This window comes from Melospiza georgiana, chromosome 20 (genome assembly GCF_028018845.1).
Source record: "Melospiza georgiana isolate bMelGeo1 chromosome 20, bMelGeo1.pri, whole genome shotgun sequence".
NCBI lineage: Eukaryota > Metazoa > Chordata > Aves > Passeriformes > Passerellidae > Melospiza > Melospiza georgiana.
The window spans coordinates 6,647,145-6,668,651 of record NC_080449.1 but is presented as its reverse complement, the minus strand read 5'-3'; the positions used below and the strand labels follow the sequence as shown (position 1 = coordinate 6,668,651).

The following is a 21,507-nucleotide window of genomic DNA, read 5'->3' as shown; positions in this document are numbered from 1 at the left end:
CCAGGAAATATGAGACAATTAAAAGAAATGTGATACAGAGCTGGTAAAGTTCCCCCCTTAGTTAAATTCAGCCTTTTAGTAACACCAGGTTATAACTGTACATTAAAGATTGATGTATGCTGATGAGGCTTGTTTCATATTACATTCATATTTCAGGGAAGATTTTTTAATATTTTTCCACTTCCTAGTTATCAGTTGAACATTTAACAATATCATAAACTTGTCCAAAAACCTGAATATTTCATTAATGATCAAATACTGTCTTGTAGGACTCAGAGTAGCATCCTTTCTTCATTCTCTGACAGTGCTAGCACTCATGGTGCTCTTGCTGCATCTTAAGGATGTTTAACCAATAAAATGTTTATTTTGTCTTGAATAACCTCAGTCCTTTTTGTCTAGAATAGGAGAACCTAGTTAGTGTTTACTACTGCTAATTTTCTCTTACGTAATATTAATTTTTGGACACAGTTAATGATGGCTTATTTGGGGTGGTTTGAAAAGACACATTTGCCTACAAGCTTCAATTAAAGGGAAGGAACAATCTGTGCACATCTGTGGCATCTAATAAGGAGCTAAGAAACTTAAACCCCAGCAGGAAGGGCCTGGATCAGGCATGGAAAACAGCAGCCAGTGGTAAAAATAATGAAGCACTGGCATGGAGGGTGCTCAGAGACACTGACTGGAGGCAATTTTGAGGATGGATTATGCCAATGTTTAAAAAATTCCATGTAATGCTTCCCTGCCTTGGAGAAGGAAAGGAAACTAAGTGTCTAATGAAGGTCCTTTTCACCCCTATGATTTTATGATAATATAAATGCTGTAAAAAGCATGCTTGCTGCTCTTCAGAAAACAGAAGGTCTTAACTGCAGGGATAAATTCGTGCTACTTATTTCTGCAGTTATAATTAGTGAAGCTGTTGAAGGTGCAGTCTGCAACAATTCTGAAATTCTTTTTGTGATATCACATGTGTGCTCACGCAGTCAAATGATGCCTGAATGACACTTAAGACTCTCTGAAGTATCATATATTTCCCAATGACCTAGTTAACATACTGATAATGACTGAAAAAGTGATCTCTCTAAGTTTTTAACTTGTTTTGTTGGTGTAAAGATAAAAGCAGTAAGTTTCACAATTTGCAGTTTCCCATCAAGCCTTACATCACTGAAGTTTCAGACTACTTAGCAAATGGGATATTTTAGGTGACAGGAGGATTCTGGTTTGATAACAATGCTAAATAAATATTCAGATTGTATCCTGCATGGGGCAGGAACTGCAAATGCTTTTTTTTCATTACCCTTCCCCCTTCTGTAGCACCATTGCTTTGGTAATTCATTTGCTCCCCTCACATTCTTTCCCTCCTTTATTTCACATTTATGCAATTTCTTCCATTTGGTTTCTCATCTGTCAGCAGAGGAAAACATTTTATGTGTACCCTGATAGTTATTTTAGCATTAAATGGAACAGTTTAAAGGGTCTGCTAAGGAAGAAACATCTATATTGCTTAAATTGATGTCTGTAATCATTGACTTTCAAATAACATGACACAAAATGCAAATGAAGAAAGAAGACAGTTGCCAAGTGTTACCATGTGGCATAGCAAATCTAGTAAATATAATCTATTGTTAATCATGGTTATTGATTAGGATAAATCCCCTCCCTCACTGAAATTCTCAGATAATACATAATTCAGCAGCCTTTGTTAACTAACAGATTAGTTTTTATGGCACACAATGGCTGTGTACATTATCTTAACTATGAAATCACACCAGCTGGATTAAACCCATTAATTAAGATTACATTTTCATAATGGTTTAAGTATAAAATATAAAATGTCTCTAATCCTGTGATACAGGTACCAGAACAGGCATCCCTGCATGGCTTTTCCACAAGCACCCACACAGTACAGCAGATTTTGGAAGAGGCTTCACGTTCCCTGAAGCTTCTCTGGAGAGTTTCCCTTCCCCTGAAAGCTGCTCATGGTACTGCTCAGGGCATCCAGGTACTGCTGGGCTTCACCTGGGCTGGGCTGGGGGTTTGGGGTGGTTTTTTGGACTTTGGGAATGTCTCCAGGAGGATGCACCAGTCACAGATGTGTCATTTTGGAGAATCGTGCCCCCAGTCTCCAGCCACATGGATTTAAAGTAAGGCTGAGTATGTCCTGGTGATGTTGCATGGCCAGGTGTTCATTTACAGCATCCTTTTTAATAAAAATGGAATATCTAATCCTGTTACATGAGATCCAGGAAATCCAGGGAGGTGGCAAAAACTCCACCTCAACAAGAAAAGGTTTGGGGCTCCTTTTACTTGAACCAAATTCAATTTGATTCTGTGTGTGTTGGTAAGAAGAGAAACTTCAGCAACTTTGATGTAATCTCAGCTGCATTTTCTTTTATGTTTTTGATGCCAAAGTGGTAAAAGGAGAAGCTTTTGTAAAAGTGTGACAAAACCCCAAGACATGTTTTATAACACTTTAACTAAAAAGGATTGCACTATGCAAATGCATAAAAGTAAACTAAATGAGGAATGAAATATCTCTGCTGTCAGAATACCACCACTCAGCATTGAAACTGTTTCAAACCCTGGCTTTAAAATAAATCTAAAGTGATTTCACTGAGGTTTTTCTATGTGTTTATTAAGGGAAGCAGGATATTTCTGAAAAAAACCCTCAAACTTTGGGAAAACAAACACTTCTATATAATTTCATAACATTTTTGGTGATATTTTTTAGCATCCTTAAATATATAAAATCACAAAATCAGTGGGAGTGAAGTTTGCTGTCTGACACATCCACTGATGCTCCAGCTCCAGATTTGGGATGCCTTGGCAAGAGTGTGTGCTTCCATTTTTATCCTCAAGTGTGTAATCCATGCAGGCAGCTCCTGCTGGCCTGGATTGCAGGGACTGAACATCCCTCACCCCCACAGGGCTCTCAGGGTGTGGGGATGCATCTCCTGCTCTCCTGTCACTGATCTGAGCCTTGATTTGGATCAGTCACTTCTGCAAGGCTGATCTTAATGTGTGTGGGGATCTGGATTCCCAGGATGATCCTAATTAGAGCCTAATTGAATTTTTTCTGGAGTTTCTTATCCAACACCCCCTGATCTTAAGGATGTTAGATTGCTCCTGATGTTCTAAATGCAGAATATGAAAGAATTTCTTTCTCCCTTGAAGTTTGGGTTCTAAAATACTGTGAGTGTTCTGTACCTTCTCTGCAGCCCCACAGGAATTGAAATATATGTGATACTTCAGTTCTTCTGCAGAGATAAATAATGGGAGCAAATTCCAGAAGTTTTGTTATTTAACAAGAAAAAAAGGTCCAAGCTTAAATCCAAGCACCCAAATCAGTGACACTGGCAGATGTGCCAGGGCTTCTCACAGTCCTGTTTTACAAGTCACTGACCAGAACTTTGTTGGGATTGGTGGTGAAAACTGAACCTTAATGATGATGCTGTCAAATAATTTTGCAATTAAACTGTCCCAGTGCCTTTTAGCCCTGTGACAGAGGCAGCATCAGCCATTAACACAACACAAGGAGGAGGCTGGAATTCTGAACCTGGCACACAGGGCACTGATCCCTTGGCACATCCCTTCCTTATCTTTTCTAGTTTAAAACAAAAGTGGGCACCAGTTTAATAGACTTTCCTCAGTCTAATAGAGAAATTACTTGCACTAAATTCCAGCTAAGAGTTGGAGTTGTATCACAGAATCTCAGGTCATGGGGGATGTGAAGGAGGAGGGACAGGACTCAGTGGTGGTCCTTCCTTCCTCTGAGTTGTTGGTACTCCAAGGAATCTTGAGGGCACTTGTCCAAAAGTATTGAGCAATTCCCAATGTAGAAAGTACTTTTAGCCAATAGTTTAATATCTTGCTTTCTTCTCTCAATTCAGGATGAAGGAATGAAAGCAGAAATCTTTAGGTTACGTAAGAAACTGTCAGAGCAAGAGAGGAAGTTGCACAGCACAGTGAAACGCCTGCACTCCACAAACCAGCTGAAGGAAAACATGGAGAAAGTCATCATTGACCAGTGTGAGTGTGAGCTTTGATAATGATTCTGATTTAATAATGATTCTGATTTTATTTTTGTAGGCTGTAACTACCTTAAAATTGGTGTTCTTTGTGTGCCCCAGCTGTGACAGACAGACAGGCTCAGGCTGTGCTGAGCCTCATTCCAGTGGGTAGAAATTGCCCAAAGTACAAAAGGCTGTAGAGAATATCATGGGAATCTGTTCATGTTTTTACACAAAGCCCTGATAATGTGTCGATTCATGCAGCTACCACTAATTCCTACTTGGGTTATTCCATTTTGGATACTCCTGTTTCTATTTTACAGCAGCTCTGGACGGAGGCAAAGTTTCTGTTTGCTGTAATTTTCAGCCAAAGGTTTTGACATTGTCAAAATTGTGATTTTGCCTCAGTCTTAATAAATGTGGAGTTAGGCTTTTACATTTTCTGAGGTGCTGCCCTGCAAGGAGCTCTGTCAGTGCTCTGCACCAGACTGAGGAGTGCAGGAGAACAAGCTCAGAATAAGGGAAACAAAAGCTTGCTATGAATAATTTTTTTTAAGAAAAATTAGGCCATGCTGTGGAATTATATTTTATCCTTAGTGGCCCATGACTAGAAAATGGTCTGGAAACATGAAAACAAGTGGGACATAGGGAGTTTTGTAGCTGTGTTAAGCCAGGTGTCTGTTTGAACATCTCTGCTGCTTTAGACTTTAATCACTCACCAGAAGAGATCTGAATGGAGCTCTGCTCTGTCTTCCTGCTCCAGCAGTATGTGTGTTGTGGGAGGAACAGTTCATTTTCTTCTGTAAAAAATAAAATGAAAAAAATCCATTTTTGCCTCCTCTGAAGTGGTGGGACTGAATGGCTCATTAGTCCTTGCTGGAGTGGCACTTGTGTTATCAGTAATTAATCTAGACTGGAAAATTTTCCTCACCATACAAAGTGATAGAAATATCTGTAATATTGTATGTTACTCAAGTCAGTTAAATGGAATGTAGAGTGATAAATGTTATTTTGCTCCACAGCCTGTTATTTTTATATCTAAGGCCCATATATCTTCTGCCTGTAGATTTTTGTTGTTTCAAGCATTTATGGGCTGGTGTTTGGTCACTTCTTTCAAAATTGCTATATTATATGTGTACAAATTACTTGTATTAAATCATAAATTATGTTTTGTTCAGGTTGTAGAGCCAAATAGCTCAGTTTGGGGTTGTCATGTAAAAATCCAAGCCATTCCATTATGTATATAAATAATATCTCTGGGGTAGATTGACTGGTTTGGTTTGTCTGGTTCCAGTGTCATGTCAGTAATTTCAGAGCTAGCCTGGGTGTAAATCAACAGATTTTACCCTTAGAGCCAAAATGTTATCCCTGAGCCACCCACACTTCCCTACAGCAAACAGTGCCTGTTGCCCTAAATTTGCTCACTTTTTTTTCAGGGCATTCAACCTCCTCTGAGTGAGGTGCTGAGAAACTGAAACCTGCATTTTCTGAAATCTCTGTAATGCAAAAATCTCTGCTTGGAGAGCAGCAGCTGTGCCAGCAGTGGCACAGCTTCCAAATTCTTGTCATTGGCTGAATTTAAGAGTTTGGATTTAGAAAAATCTAGTTTGCTGGGTGAAATGAGTTTACTAGCAGAGCTCTTCTGAGGAGTGAGCACTGTGCCACACAAAAAGACCTGGATGTGATTTTCTCCAGGTTTCATTGATTATGGGAATTATGGATGTCGAGTTGCCTTTGTCTTAAAAGAGCAATTTCAGAAATGTTTCTAATTTGCATCTGTACACAAATTCGTGGCCAAGCCTGCAGCAAAACTGAGGGACCTGAAGCTGCTGGATTTTATTAGGTGGTTTCCTCTTGGTTTTGAGATTTCTTCCCTTCTCCTTTTGCAAGCAAGAAAGGAAAAGCAATGCAGTGGGTGACCTTGCCTGCCTTCATTCTGCACACATCCTGTTACCTGCCTGCTCCAGTGAGGATATTCAGGTTCCCTCTGTTATGTAGCTGAACATTCCTAAATATATTTAGAGGCAGAGATTGGAACATTCTTGTGGCTCAGAGTCTTCTGTGTGCTCTCTCTGGTGAGAGAGCTCATTGCTTATAAACCTCATCTGAACCTCTGAGCATGGAACAAAGCAGTGCCAAATTGCAGTAATCTGCCAGGGGTGTAATTATCTCGTGACAGCTCTACCCTTGGAGTTCTTGGCTTCTTATTGTTGTAATGAAAAATCTTTATTATGGTTAAATTGTTTATTTTTGAGACTGGAATATCAAATTGGTGATTGTGAGTGGTGCATTTCAGCAGTTACTGGACTGACACAGATTAGAGACTCACATATTTACCCTGACATTTCTAAATACCAGTTGTGTTTGGAATCACCCCCTCCTCCATTCTCAGGTCTCCTGCTGGCCCCACAGAGACAGACTGGGAGGGATGAACGGAGAAACCTGGAACCCTTCAGGGCAGGCCACTGCTTTTTGATTTCCCCATGGCACAGAGAGGTTGCTTTGTCCTTGAACTGACTCCTTTTGCCATCTGTCCTCTTCTCCCCCTCCTCACTGCCCTCCCCAGCCCAAGCAGGACACTTAAAGGATCAAACTGGGGTTAAACCACGCACCATTTCCCCTTGAAAGGACAGAAAATCTTCCTGTGTGGCTTGGATGGAGGGATGAGCAGGGGCTGTGCAGATCTGGGGGGTCCATGCAGGGCTGAGCTTTGCCTGTTTCATGTGGCAGAAAAACTTCCAAACCACTCTCAGGATGCTTAGGTTTGAAAAGCAGATTGTGGAGAACAGACATCAGCAGGGAATGACAGTCCAGGGGTGGCACAGCTCTGGAGCTGCAGTCCTGAGGGAATCCTCTGTTCAGACATGATTTCATGTTTGGTCATAAAACAAACACAGGGAATAAGACTTGCAGTATTCTTTTAAATCTTTTTAATCTTTTTTTCTTTCTTTCCAGTGGTTTTAACGCATGATGTCTTGAAGAAGGCTAGAGGAAACCTGGAAGTAAGTAAAAGTTTTGTTTGTGTTGAATTCCTTGGTCTCTGCTAGTCAGAAACACACAGTGCTGTGTCAGGAGTATTTTGCAGAATTAGTCTGATTTGCTTTAGGTTTGCTACCTAATCAAGCCTGGGTGACAGCAGTTTAGTGTGATAAATAGCCTGCTGTGTTTGATGGCTGAATTAAGAGTTTTATGAGTGACCACATAAACACCTAAACCCTCTCCTTCCTGATGCTTTCCCTAGATTAATATTCATGTCTGTCATCATCTGAGCAGTTCATTTCCAGGAGATCACAGCCTGATAACCTGCCTGCTGTAGAGACACCCTTGTTGAGAGCTGGAGCCTGTGTTTGTCACTGCTGGTGCTTTTATTTTTTACCCACACACCCAACAGGGGCAGCTTTGGCAGCAGCTCTGTGCTGGTGCAGTTCAGTCCCTGGGAGTGTTTCAGGAATCCCTCCTCTGGTTTGAGTTCTCTTTTTCAGACTTTTCTCCCTGAAGGATGCAATGCATTCCTTGACTGTGAAATCCCACCCTTCCCCTCTCACCTCTCCACTCTGAATAATTGTACAATTCCCAGCCCCTCCCTACATTTTCCTCAAACCTTTTCCATGCATCCCTTCTCCCTCCTCCCCATCAGCTGCAGCTGCTGTGCTGTTCTCAGCCCCACCTGAGCTACAAAGTGATGACATTAAATAATCAAACAATCTTTCTGCTCACAGAAGTCTTAGCACTTTAATTTGAAGATCTGATGAACACAGGAGCTCCTCTTGGCACATCCTTGTGCAGCAGGATGGGGTTGGGACAAATTGTGGGTTTTAAAGTGCTGTATAATAATTATAATTATTGCTTTTCTAACCAGGTCCCAGCAGCTGAGAATCAAAAATCACCTTCCTACACCAGCAAAAAAAGGATTTTCTGAAGGAGAAAGTTCTGCTAACAGAGACTGGTTTTGTGAGTCTTGTTTGCTTTGTGCTGCCTTAATATTTATTGATGTAAAAAATGTTTGTTCAGCTCTTTTAATGGAATCAGCCTTTGACCAAAAAAAAAAAGGACAAAAAATGACACCTTTTGGTAAATAACTTATTTAACATTTTCTGTAATGTAAAGATGGTTTTTAATATTTATTACCAGAAGCAAGGTACTGCAGGTATTGAGGAAAAATCCAGATTTTTTTAAAGTTGGCACATTTGAAATTTTATATTTGTACTTGCCATGTTGTAAAATTATTTTTTGTTGTAGTCAAACAGGTCTTGAAAGAATCAAGAATGTGATCCACCTTCCACTCTTTCTCTCCTGCTAAAAGAATGTAGGTTAAAAAAAAATACTCTGCCAGTTGTCATTGTTTTGTAGCAATGTGAAAAAATGTTAAATATTTTAAAGCATTTTAACCATCTCTGGAAGGTTCTTCTGGAAGCTGCCTGATGCTGGGCTTTGTGTTAGGTACTTAGATTGATGGTGTGTCTGAAAATGTTACTTAGAGTCAGACAATTAAAATGAAAAATAATCACAAATGTGTTTGTGTTATTTTGTTTAAAGCCTCAGACTTCAGGCATTACTGACCAAAGCAGCCACATCAGATCATTTATTTCTGAGTGACACAAAATAAACTGGGAAAATAGTTCAGTTTAACATTAACAAGACCATAATTTGCAGTGATTTTTGGTTACAAAAGCAGAGTTTGTGGTGATTTTGCACAACACACGATGTTTTTTCCCTCTCAAGCTGAGGACATCACCATTGCACAAGGAAATTTGCCCTTGGCATCCAAACACTGGGACTGGGAGATCCCAATACAGGATTTGGGTTATATTTGTCCTTTTGTAATGGGTGCCATAAAACTCTGAATTGGTGCTCTGAGGGTGAGGAGAGCTGGAACTTCACCAGCCCCTGAGCTGGGGCTGTTCCCTGCACAGCACATGGGGGGAAAGGACCTGAAATCCCATCCCATCCCAATTATCCCATCATTATCCCATCCCACCCCTGCCATGGCAGGGACCCCTTCCTCTGCCCCAGGGTGCTCCCAGCCCTGTCCAGCTTGGCCTGGGACCTTCATGGGGAAGAAATGTTTCCTAATATCCAGTGTAAACCTCCTGTCTCTCAGTTTAAAGTCACTCCCCCTTGTCCTGTCACTTGTAAAGAGTTTCTGTCCCATTTTTTCTGTTTGCTCCCCTCTGGTTCACCCCAGAACCTTCTCTTGGCCAGGCTGAGCAGCTCCCATCCCTTCCTCACAGGAGATATCACACATTATCTGCACTAGGGGTGTTCTTTCCCATCCCTTCCTTCCCCACAGCCCCTGTACGTGGGGTTTTTTTTGGAGAAAGCCACCCTAAAGCCTTGCACTTCCAGGGTGCCTCTTCCCATGGTCCCTGCTGGCTCTTGCTCTTTGATTTCCCAGCCCAGACCTTCTCAAAATGGATTTGTGGGGGTCCCACAGCCTTCTGGAGGTGTCATGGTCTGGGAGATACTCTGTGCCCAGCACTCATATCCCTGAGTTTTTGGGAATTAATTTCTGGTGTCTGGGAGATGCTCTGTGCCCTAGAGAGCCCATGTCCCTGAGTTTTTTGGGAATTCCTGGTGTCTGGGAGGTGTTCTGTGCCTGCAGAGCCCAGTCTGCAGATCCTGTGCCCCTGAGTTTTTGGGAATTAATTCCTGGTGTCTGGGAGGTGCTCTGTGCCCTGCAGAGTCCAGCCTGCAGAGCCTGTGTCCCTTAATTTTTGGGAATTAATTTCTGGTGTCTGGGAGGTGCTCTGTACCCTAGGGAACCCATGTCCCTGAGTTTTTGGGAATTAATTCCTGCTGTCTGGGACATGCTCTGTGCCTGCAGAGCCCATGTCCCTGAGTTTTCCTGGAATGAATTCCTGGTGTCTGGGAGGTGTTCTGTGCCTGCAGAGCCCACGTCCTTGAGTTTTGGGGAATGAATTCCTGGTGTCTGGGAGATGCTCTGTGCCCTGCAGAGCCCATGTCCCTGAGTTTTCCTGGAATTAATTCTCAGTGTCTGGGAGGTGCTCTGTGCCCTGCAGAGTCCAGTCTGCACAGCCTGTGTCCCTTAATTTTTGAGAATTAATTTCTGGTGTCTGGGAGGTGCTCTGTGCCCTAGAGAACCCATGTCCCTGAGTTTTTTTGAATTAATAATTCCCAGTGTCTGGGATGTGCTCTGTGCCTGCAGACCCCATGTCCCTGAGTTTTTCTGGAATGAATTCCCGGTGTCTGGAAGGTGCTCTGTGCCCTGCAGAGCCCATGTCCCTGAATTTCTTGGAATGAAGAATTCCCGGTGTCACATCCCAGCAGCGCTCAGCCCGGAGCCAGCAGGGGGAGCCAGCCCCATTCCTCTGGATTCGGGGAAAACGGGAAAAGTTAAAAATAAACTCCACGAATTGGGGAAAACGGGGGGAGGTAAGGGAAGAGCGTGCAGTCAAACTTGTTCTTCAGTCTCTTCACACATTATTGTCCTCACAGCTCACTAAAAACGTCAAGTTAATTTTACTAAGTAGCTAAATTATAGACACTCAGATGTAATCAGAATCCGCTATACATTTCAACTTTCAAAATTAATCATCCTGTGTTTCTGAGTTATCACACCTGAAGGAAACAGCTGTACAGCTATATATAGCACTCCCCTGACTCTTGGTCTTCTTGCAGCCTTTTATTCCCCCCACACCATCTGTACTTCAAAATAAATAAATAACCAGGTTAAATGTTTCCCTTTCCTGAGATGATTTGCCACTTACTTCTTAATGGTCTCTGCTGTGCCCTCTCAGAGATCTTCTCCTGACCCCCTTTTTATTTTTTGATAAGCTCTAATTGCTGCACCCAGTTCACACCTGAGCAGGTCTTGGTTAAAAAAAAAAGATGCAGGATATCATTACCTCTTTAAAAACAGATGATCCTACAAGATCAAAGTATTTCATCTTAATGAGAAGTGCCTCTTAACCACACACAATTTACTGGGCTGGTTTAAAAATAATTAGGAAAAAAAATCCAGGAAAAAAAAGCTCACCAGATGGTGGCTGTGGAAGACAAAGCTTACCAAGTGTTAAACTTTGTACCCATTAAACAAAATTAAATTTTCCTTTAAAAATAATTATGCAGGAGAAAAATAAGCAGCATAAGCAAATGGAATTATAGGAGGGGCTCATTTGCTTAGTGAGTTGCTGCCTGTGCTTTCATTCTGTGGGCAAGGTGAATGGAAACATTGCTGAGAGAGTGGTTCAGGGAGGAGCTGCTCTCACCACCTGTGACCTTGAACCTGCTGCTCATTCCCCAGGCTCACAGGCACTGAGCAGGCTGAGGTCTTCTCAGAGACGATGCTGAGGGCCAGGTGAGACTAAAGAAAAAAAGAAAGGGGAAAAAAAAGTTTATAAAACAAAGACAGGGGTTATCCCAGCTCTCTAGGCCCCCTGCAATATGTGCAGCTGTGCAGTAGCACTGGGAAAATGCAATATTTGCTGCCCTGGGGGCAGAGCAGGGCCTGTGCCCACCACTGAACACCCACCTCTGCCACAGGGAACAAACACAAACAATACCCAAAGCTCCCAGGTCGCTGCTGTATTAAAAATAAATCAATGCAAATGCATTCAGGTGTTTTTAAAAACAAAACCACAGCACATCTTGGGGTATTTTAAATTCCACCAAAGCTGTCCATTCATTGGGAGGCTTTGCAGGGTGCTGTGTGCTGAGGTTTGAGGCTTCCTGGGGCTGCTGTGGGATCACGGGGAGATTTGGGGAGAGGGCAGAGCCCTCCCCACCCTCCATATGGAACCACAGAGCAATTTGGGTGAACTTTCCCCATTCCAGCTTGGCCCAAAGAGCTGAGCACACCCCTCTGTGCTCTCTGGACATTTTGGGTTTATTTTAAACACTCCTGAACCAACAAAAAGCAAATCTTGTCATCACTCCCAAGTTAAATGACAACGTGGGAAGAGAAATATACAAAAGGAAGTGGCAACACTCTGCAGCTCTATTGATACAAATTCCTGAGGTGCAAAGAGCCCAAACCTGACCCTGGTCCCTTGTGGTCCCTCTTTGGAGCCCAGAGGGTCCCTTGTGGTCCCTCCTTGGTGCCCAGAGGGTCCCTTGTGGTCCCTCCTTGGTGCCCAGAGGGTCCCAGCACAGGCAGGGCAGGGACTGGGGCAGAGCAGGAACCTCCAGGGAGGCCAGGTTTGTGCTGTGGGTGACATCCAGCCACTCCAGTGCCAGTGAGCCCAAGCTGCTCCTGGTGCTAAACCCCAAGAGCCACTTTCAGTGGCCATGCAGGGCAATTTGCACCTCCAGCCCTGGCTCCTGCTGCTGGCAGAGCGTTTTTGGCCTCTGGATGCTGGGAACAGCCATGTCACACTGAGGATGCCACACAGCAGGGCACCTCAGGGCTGTAAAAACCTGCTTGAATAGCACAGACCCCCTCCATGCATTGCTCCCTTACCTCCTTTCCCTCATGAGCTGGCCCTTGGCTCCTCAGAGCGGGAGGAAAAACTTTGGGTGGTTGTGCCACTAGGTGGCAAGAGCAGGATGTGCTGGCCAGGGCAGGATTTGCTATCCCAGGCAGGATTTGCCATCCCAGGCAGGGTGTTCTGGCCAGAGCAGGATGTGCTGGCCCAGCTGTAGCCACAGCTCCAGGGGTGCTGCAGGACCCAGCAGAGCCGAGCCCAGCTGGGCTTGAGCTCCTGCCCAGCTCCTGCCTGCAGGGAGCTGAAATAAACCCAAACAGCCCTGCTGGATCGGGCTGGGCTCATTAGTGTGAGTGACATGAATAAGATGAGATTTGGAGCCTGAGTTATTACTGAAATTAGGGAAAAAAAATCCCCAACCAAGCCTGTTTTCAAGTTGTGCCCTGTGTGGATCACAGTGATGCAGGAGCCCTGGGCATTATTGTCAGGGGTAAATGATGAGTGAGTTTAGTGGTTGCTGAAGTTTTGGGGCTGCCTCTCTACATCCCTGGAGGCAAATTCCTTCCTCTGATCCTTTTCAACAAGTTTGGCCTCCAGCCTGAACAGGTTTGGCTCGCAGAGGAGCAGAGTCCCAAGGGTGCTCCATCCACCAAACCCCTCTGTGCTGCCTTATCCTCCAGAGGAAAGGAAAATTCAGGATGGACCCCTCACCCTCCAGGGGGAAGGAAAAGCAAACCAACCCCCATCTGCTCCTAAAATCCATTTTCCTCCACCTCAGAGTTAGACCCTGGCCCCACAGCTCAGCTCCCAGGGCTCACCACAGTGCTGGCTCCTGAGGGATGGGGCAGTGGATGCTCCCTGGCCTGCAGGGGATGATCCAGCTTTAGCAGGGGCACAGGGAAGGAATGTGGTCCCTTACTTTGGCATCTTTTGCAGCAAACTCCTCTTGCAGGGAGCAGAGGTCTCATCCTTGTCTTGCAAAGCAGCAGTGGGGGAAGCCAAGGCTGCTCCCGGGCTGGTGACACCTGAGAAACAAGAAAGGTTTTGGTGATCTGTCCCCATCTTTCTGTGCCCCTCCTCACCATCCTCCACACCTAAAATGACCTCCCACACACAAAATCTGTATTTTTATGGCTTCTGTTTCCAGACAAGTGGCACCAAGTCCAGTGTCACACAGCAGCACAGAGCCACAACACATCCCTGCAAACCCAGCACACTGAAAGTGATAAATAAACCAAATAATCCCTTTTCCTACCTCTCTCCATGGGAAGTCACTCCTCTAATAAGTTCCCAACACCAAACCAAGCCCTCAGAGACTCCACAGGCAGCTTTGGGCTCCCCCTGTTCTCCAGGAGCTGCAGCTGCCCCTGCCTCATCCCCAACCTGCTGCTCCACATTCTCCAGCCCCATCATCCTTACCTTTAATTTCTGAATTGACCCCCTGGAGAAAAATCTCTGCATGCCTATTTTTTGTGTTTATCTTGTCATTTCTTTAGAAAGAGACTTGTTACAAATATATTTTTCCCCTCCTTCCCCCCAGCCCTGTCGGAGGGATCTACTTGGGTAATTTGTTGAGCGGGTTGCTGGGCCATGCATTATGCATGAGATGCAATCTTGATTTTTGCACTCTACTGTGTGCATTCAGAAACAGGAACAGCATCGTGCCCACACGCAAAATGAACATTAACAGCTCAAAAAAAAAAAAAAAAAAAAAAAACTTCCAAAAAAACAAAACAAACCAAAAAAACCCAACCCAAAAAACAGAAAATGCCCATTTATTTAAAGGAAAATGAAAAAACATTTTTTCAAGCTGTTCTCACTGGGATTGCTCAGAGCAGTCAAGTTGTTCTCATGTAAGCTCTGCTGGGGAGTAACTGGGCTCTGAGCTGCTGGGTGGGACAGCAGTGATGGTGCTGCAGCATCCAGGGATGGGAATTGGGATCCTGGGCTAGTGGAAGGTGTCCCTGCCATGGCAAGGGGTGAAATGGGAAGGGGTATAAGATCCCTTCCACCCCAAATCATTCTGGTGTCCCCATAATATTTTCTGGAAAAATCCCTTCGCCAGGATTTCTCTCCTGGGAAGCTCAGAATCCTCAGAGAAAAATGCAAACAATAATTACCTGATTTGCTTCTCCTGTGTTTGGCTGCTTTGCAATGTGGTAGGTGATTGTTTCATTGGTTGCATGTGAATTGTTTTTACTCATTGGCCAATTATGGGCCAGCTGTGTCTGGACTCTGAGGAGAGTCAGGAGTTTTTCATCAGTATCTTCCTAGCCCTCTGTCTGTATCCTTTCTCTGTTCTTTAGTATAGTTGTAGTCTATCTTTCTTTAATATAATATAATAAATTAGCCTTCTAAGAACATGGAGTCAGATTCATTCCTTCCTCCTCCATCCACGAAAATCCCACATTCTGGGATTGTGTGTGAACCCAAAGGCAGCAGTGGAGCTCAGGTGGAACATCTCTGCTCAGGGGAGGGGGATCACCCTGTCCCTCCCTCCTGCTGTCCCCACAGACACACGCACACGCTACCCACACAAACGCAGACACTTCATGCTCCCAGTGACAAATAAATCCTCTCTTACCCACTCCTCTTCCTGTGTCTTGTGCTGCAACACCTTTTGGAGCACCATGGGACCAAGCATTTTGGGTCAAACTCCAAAGGCCACCATTCACTGAAGCTTTTTGCCAGGTGTGCCCTTGTTAATCCTCCACTCCTCAGCTGGAAGCAGATGATTTGGGGGCATGGTGGGAAGTGGTGACACAGTGAGGGTACAGGTTGCTAAGTGTGGTGTCAAACCCTTCAGGTTAAAGACACAAAGCAGAGACACAGACAGAAGAAAACAGATGCAGAAGGTTCCCAGCCCATCCACGCTCTGCCCTGCAGTATTTCATGCCTGGAGGCCATGGAGTATTCCAGAGCAATCACACCTGTGGCTTGTTTTAAAGTCCATTTAAAATCCAGTGATGTCCTTACCAACCTCTGCTGGGGCACCTCTGTCACCTGCCTGGGCAGGGACTCCTCCTGCAGCCCCCCAGGGTCACACAGGCAGCTCAGGCCATGCTGCTCCCCTGGACACAGCTTGGAACATCTGCAGGAGAAAATAGGACAAGGAACCATCTGATCATGAGAAAAGAATCAGAAAGTGGCCCCTGAGCAGGAATTGAAAAGGGAAAAAAATGCCATAGACTGAGTAAGAGGGAGAGAGACGACAGGTGGAAAGGAAAAAGGAACAGGATAAAATGAGGACCAAGATATAAAGCCAATTATTTTTGATTCTTTGGCTTAGGGGCTAATTTATTACAGCAGTAAATCATGCTTAGGACAGGTAATACAGCAGCCAGAGCATGGACATTATTTAGACAGTGTGATCATGGTATTAACGCTCAGAAAAGTGGAAAAATTTAAATTTTAACTGCCTCCAGGCCACATCTCACCCTTTACAGTCACCTCTCAACTCAGTGTGAAGAAGTATGGTATTTTCCCAGAGCCAGGGACTCCACGTGGAGCCAGAAGGGTTTCATAGGAAAGCACAGGGCCAGGCTCCCATCCCATCCCATCCCCATCCCCATCCCCATCCCGAGCCTGTGCCTGGCTCTCTGCACCACTTTTTGGAGTGTTCACCCCGTGCCCTCCTGGCCCTGGTGTGAGCATCCCTGTCCAAGGCACAGGCAGGGACTCAAGGGGCAGTGAGGGATGTTGGCAGCCCTGGAAAATGATGTTAAAGATGGAAAAACCCCAACCTGCCTCCCCTCCACTCACAGCAGCAAATCACACATTCTCCAGCAGAATTAAGTAACCCCATTATTGGGTTTGCTGGGAATGCCCCAATGAAGGCAGAAATGATGGATCTGACTCCATGTTCTCAGAAGGCTCATTTATTATTTTATGATACTATATTATATTAAAGAATGCTATACTAACTATACTGAAGAATACAGAAAGGATACTCACAGAATGCTAAAAAGATAACAATGAAAACTCCTGACTCTTTCCAGAGTCCTGACACAGCTTGGCCCTGATTGAAAACAACTCCCAGCAGAATGCAATGGAACAATCACCTGTGGGTAAACAATCTCCAAACACATTCCACATGAGCACAGCACAGGAGAAGCAAATGAGATAAGAATTGTTTTCCTTTTCTCTGAGGTCTCTCAGCTTCCCAGGAGAAAAGCCCTGGGTGAAGGGATTTTTTCAGAGAATGTGAATGCCACACTCCATGGTGCACAGACCTGGCTGTGAATGGGAGGGGAAGCTCTCTGCTTCCCCCAGTGCAATCTGAGCCTGTTTGCTCTGATTTCACCTGCTGGGAACCCACAGTGAATTCCCAAGGCAGTGCTTGGCAAACTGACACCAGCACAGGCAGCTGCTCCCTACTTTCTGCTGCTTTCCCCAGGCATGGAGCACGTGGAGACAGAGATCCACCATCCAGCCTGGGGCTCTGACTGTCCCCACGAATATTCTGCCTGCCTAAAGCCACGGCAGGATATTTTTCTTTTTGTAGATGCGAATATATTTAAGAAATGTGTTTACTGCTATCCTGTAAAAGCCCAATAAACTTATCTCCAGCCATTGTATCAAAGAAACATCGTGATTTTAAAAGCTACTTTGTTCAAAAACTCCTCCAGGCAGGAAAGATTAAAAAAACTGGCAGGGTAGCGGTGGTAAAGGAAAAACAGAACCATGCTGTTGTAATTTCACTGTCCCTAACAGGGCAACACATGCAGGGCACATGTGGGATGATAAGTTAAAATAACTTGGAGAAAGGTATTAATTTCTAACAATGGCAAACATGGACAGCAGAGGTGTTGTAAAGCACTGTTCAAGTTATTGAGCCCAGCAGATGCCACACAGGCACTTTGAAGCCTCAGGTGGTTGGAAATGCAGCACAGATTGTCTCGTGTTTGATCTCCCACTCCTGTCTCACTCCATCACCGTCAGTGGATTTCAGGATAACTGGGGCCAGCATTGATGGGGCCTGATTGGTTTGTGTTGGGCCCAAAACCTGACATTTCTACCTCTTCTGTGGGAAAAATGTGACTTTAAGCAGAAACGGGGCTAACTTCCACCGCAAAGCCAATCTGCCTGATGGAATTCAGGCTGCAGGGCAGGAAGGATTTTTGTATTTCCATCTGCCTGAGTGCAGGCTGCACCCACCTGCTCCTTGATTGTTTTTAGTTGCAGCTGATGGTAATGCAGAAAGAAAGATCAATATGAAGTGTGTTGGCCTGGTAACCTCCTGAAACTGCAGAACTTGCACTGAGTTGTGACAGGGGGAAACTGAGAAACAGCAGGACCATTTCATGCAGCCAGAGGAGCTCTCTGAGGATCTGCTCCCCGTGGGCCATGAGCTCTCGGTGCTGGGCTGGTTTCCCTGACTGCTCGGGAGGGATTTTGCAGCTGCTGCTGGAGTTTGTCAGCTGTGACAAACTGCTGGGACACCCAGGGCAGGGCCTGACCAGTCCCCTCCATGATCTCCTGCATGGATGGGAGCACCCTGCACCTTCTGCAGCCTCAGGGGGGTGCCCAGAGCAGCTGTGGCTGTCCCTGGATCCCTGGCAGTGTCTAAGGCCAGGCTGGACAGGGCTTGGAGCAGCCTGGAGTAGTGGAAGGTGTCCCTGCCATGGCAGGGATGGAATGAGATGGGATTTAAGATCCCTTCCAACCCAAACCATTCAAATGGCCTAAAAGCACCCTCTGCCTTTCAAAGGGCTGGGCCACCTCTGCTGCAGCAGTGGCCACCCTTGGTGTGGCCACCACCTTGGGGGCCTTGCGGCACCACCCTTGCTGCAGCTCCTCCCCCAAAAATGCAGCCTTCAAGCCTGCTTGACTTGGTATTTCTAAAAAATAGAATTTTCCCAGAAACTGGGCTTTTCTCCTCTCCTCTCCCCATCTTGTGAGGGCAAGATCACACATCTAAAAACGAACCAGCCCAAACCCAAAGCTTTGCAGCTTCGCTGATTACAGGTGGGGGCCTGCTGAGCCCACCAAGCCCCTGAGCTCTGCAGGGATGTGGCTGGGGGAGCCTCTCAGAGCCTGGCTTGGCTCCATCCCAGGGATCAGTCACCTGGCTGAGGGCACCAGGATTTGGCTCAGGGGACCACAGTGATGTGGTGTCCATGAAAGGTTTTATTAGCACTGGCTCCTGTGGCTCACCAGTGCCAATAAACCCCTCATGCCACACCACTCACTGCTCTGCAGATGCCACATCACTCTTCTGTAAAATACTTCATAAAGCAGTTGAAATTTTTCCACTGTCTTTTTTCCTCTTGGCCATAAACCCAGGCTGGGTTTAACAGTTTCAGAGCTCAGCTGAGCAGAGCTGGTGGGATGGGAAGCCGTCCTCACCTTTTCACTTGTTCTGTGGTCTTAAAAAAAATTTCTTAGCTGGGAAAGCATGAAATGGAATAAAAGAATGCAATGTATAAAATACAGCACCCAAAGCAGCCCTGCAATTTCTCCTGAGCCCCATGGTGGGCATTGAGACCCAGGGTTTGGAAAGTTTTCACAGAATAAGGCAGAGGGTGCTCTGGCAGACTTGGATTTTCAGTCTATTTTAACTGAAGACTGCAAAGGACAGATTTGAATACAAGGACAGCTGGAAAGGGGAGGACTCATCTCCAGCAGTGATGGGAGCTGTTTTCAAAACAGGGAATTCAAAGCAACCCCCAAACCCAGCCCAGTGCTGGGAGCACATGGTCCATGGCATGAGGAGCCCAAAACCCAGCATAAAGTCAGTCAGAGCAAATCTGGCTTGTTCTTGGGGGACAAGGAATGAATTGACATTAGGACAAAATACGTTCACTTCAGCTCAAACCTCAGCCAGGATGATGTGGGAAAAGATTATCATGTGGTCACTCCTCAATCTCTAGGAAAGGAGAAGCTGCTCAGGGCTGGCAATGAAGATGAATCCTTTCCAAAGATTCAGTTTTAAAAACACTTCCTTTTTGTAACCTTGAACTTCCACTCCTAGGGTGTTGTTTTAACTCTACTTTTTCTTTTTTTTTTCCTTTGTCCCTTCAGGAGTTGACACAGTTGAGAGAGCAGAGAAATTAAACTGTGCAGAATTGCTTCCTGCATTGATAGACTCAGATTCTTATTCATGCAGAGACTGTAAAAAAAAAAGTTTAAAAAATCACTGGGATCTCTCTTTGCTCAGAAATCTGTATTCCATTAACTCTGACATAAGGCACAAAGTAAACCAGGAGAAAGAGAAACTCACCCCAGTGGGTGGCTGGAAAACAGAGGCAGAGCCCATTAGCATTCTCTGTGTGTGCAGGGAACAGGGCTTGGGCACACAAAAAGTGATCCTGATGGAAGGAACAGCTAATCCCTCCTTGTAGCTGCAGTAAAAGCCTATGGCCAAGAGAGCCTGCCTGGATTTGGTAGCAGAGATAAGAGGGAGCCAAATTCCAGTGAGCATCCCCTTCCTGCAGCTGATTAGCAGCTGCACTCCAAGCTGGAGAACACACCCCAAAATCCTCTGAGTGCAGAGCACCCTGAGCACAGACACGTGGGACAGAGCTGGGGGACAGCAAAGGCACAAAAATCCCATTTTCAGGGACTAAAGTTTGGTTCTGTCCTTCAGGGGGCAGGCACAGAGGAAAGTGGAGCAGAGTCCATCCCCACCTGGTGGAGAATTGGCTCCTGAGCTCCTCAGGGAGCTGCAGAGCCCAGGAGGGGCTGCAGGAGCACCCAGGAACCTTCCAGCAAACCCTGCTCCACCTAAATCTCAGCAACACTGGCCCTGGGAGCTGCCTGTGCTGGATTCTAGTTGTAAATAATTTTAAAGCTGAGGCTTTGAAGGTACCAGCTTGCAGGTGAGTTGTTCATATATATTAATTTTCCAGAGAAGCTGTGGCTGGATGCCTGGAAGTGTCCAAGGTTGGATGGGGCTTGGAGCAACCTGGGATAGGGGAAGGTGCCCCTGCTATGCCAGGGAGTGGGATGGGCTGAGCTTTAAGGTCCTTCCAACCCAAACCACTCTGTGATTAACAAAAATAAATTTAGGACATCTTTGTCAAACTGGGATGAAATCCAGAAAAGCCCTTCAGATGTGTTTTCATACAGGTAGAGACTTATCACATCAGCCTGTTTCCTAAAAACATTTGCCTGCAAAAAATCCTTTAAAAAGAAACATTTCCCAGCCCTGCAGAGCAAACCTTCCCTGCTAACAAATCCCCTTCATGCTCAGCACGTCAGGCCTGGGGCACTTCAAGGGAATTCTGCACAGGGCTGAATTTCACCAGGAGAGAAAGGAGGGAGAAATACTGCAAATCCCAGAAAGGCTCCTTCAGCCCCAGCAGCCCTTGTGGGAACCCTGTCAGAGCCCAGCCAAAAAGTAAAACCCTCAAAGAAGCCAAATGGCAGAGTTTGAGTGGTCCACACAGGCAGAGGTGATTATGTGATGCAGGCATGGATCCTTCCAGCTGGAGGTATTTTAAACACCCAGGAAATAATGTCAGAATCATAGGACTGCAATCTTTAAATTATATTCAAAAAAGATGCTCAAAGCATATATCATTGAATTATGAGCAGCTTTGGCAGCTTTATTGATGATGTTGAATCTGGTTGACAGATGCATTTACACTGCATAAGCATTCGAGATGCAAGAGTAATTGCTTATTAGTCTTGTTGTGAGGCAAAACACCAGATTGAAATAAATAGGAGCTCATGAACACAATTTTGCTGCCTCTTTGATTATTTTTTCAAGCTAACCATCTGCTAAGCATCTGGGATTCTTAGAATCCAAGATCCATAGCCCCCACACAGGTGGGAATTAAAAAATACAAATAGAGGGAGCTTAAGAACCCAAACAAACTATAAGATGAAATTGTCCAAAATGACTGGGGAGGTTCTTTCACAGCTTGAATACAAATGTGGGGAGTTTGGTTCTTGCAGGATACATGGAGCAGATGCTGCACTGGTGCCCTTCAGCTCAGGCCAGGGTCAAAAAAAGCTCTGTAGTGACCCCAGGGAGGAGTGTAGGGACCCCAGAGACCAGCTCAACAGGACACTCAGCACAGGGGTCTTCTCCAGACATGAGAGACAGTGGGACCATCCAAGTTCCCTTGAGGCCTCCAGGAAAACCTCCAGGACTCTCTGGGGCTACTTGA

At 45.2% G+C, this 21,507-nt stretch overlaps 1 protein-coding gene across 3 annotated transcripts in view; it reads left to right on the top strand.

The window, feature by feature from the left end:
* CDK5RAP2 (CDK5 regulatory subunit associated protein 2) overlaps positions 1-8,485 on the top strand; it is a 70,866-nt gene extending 62,381 nt beyond the window's left edge. For all 3 annotated transcript variants that reach the window (XM_058038160.1, XM_058038157.1, XM_058038159.1), the window contains 4 exons: positions 1,853-1,999; positions 3,888-4,026; positions 6,963-7,009; positions 7,867-8,485. In XM_058038160.1, coding sequence (XP_057894143.1) covers positions 1,853-1,999; positions 3,888-4,026; positions 6,963-7,009; positions 7,867-7,926 — 393 coding nt within the window. In that variant the 3' untranslated portion in view covers positions 7,927-8,485. The remainder of the gene's footprint in view (positions 1-1,852; positions 2,000-3,887; positions 4,027-6,962; positions 7,010-7,866) is intronic.
* Positions 8,486-21,507: the final 13,022 nt, after the last annotated feature.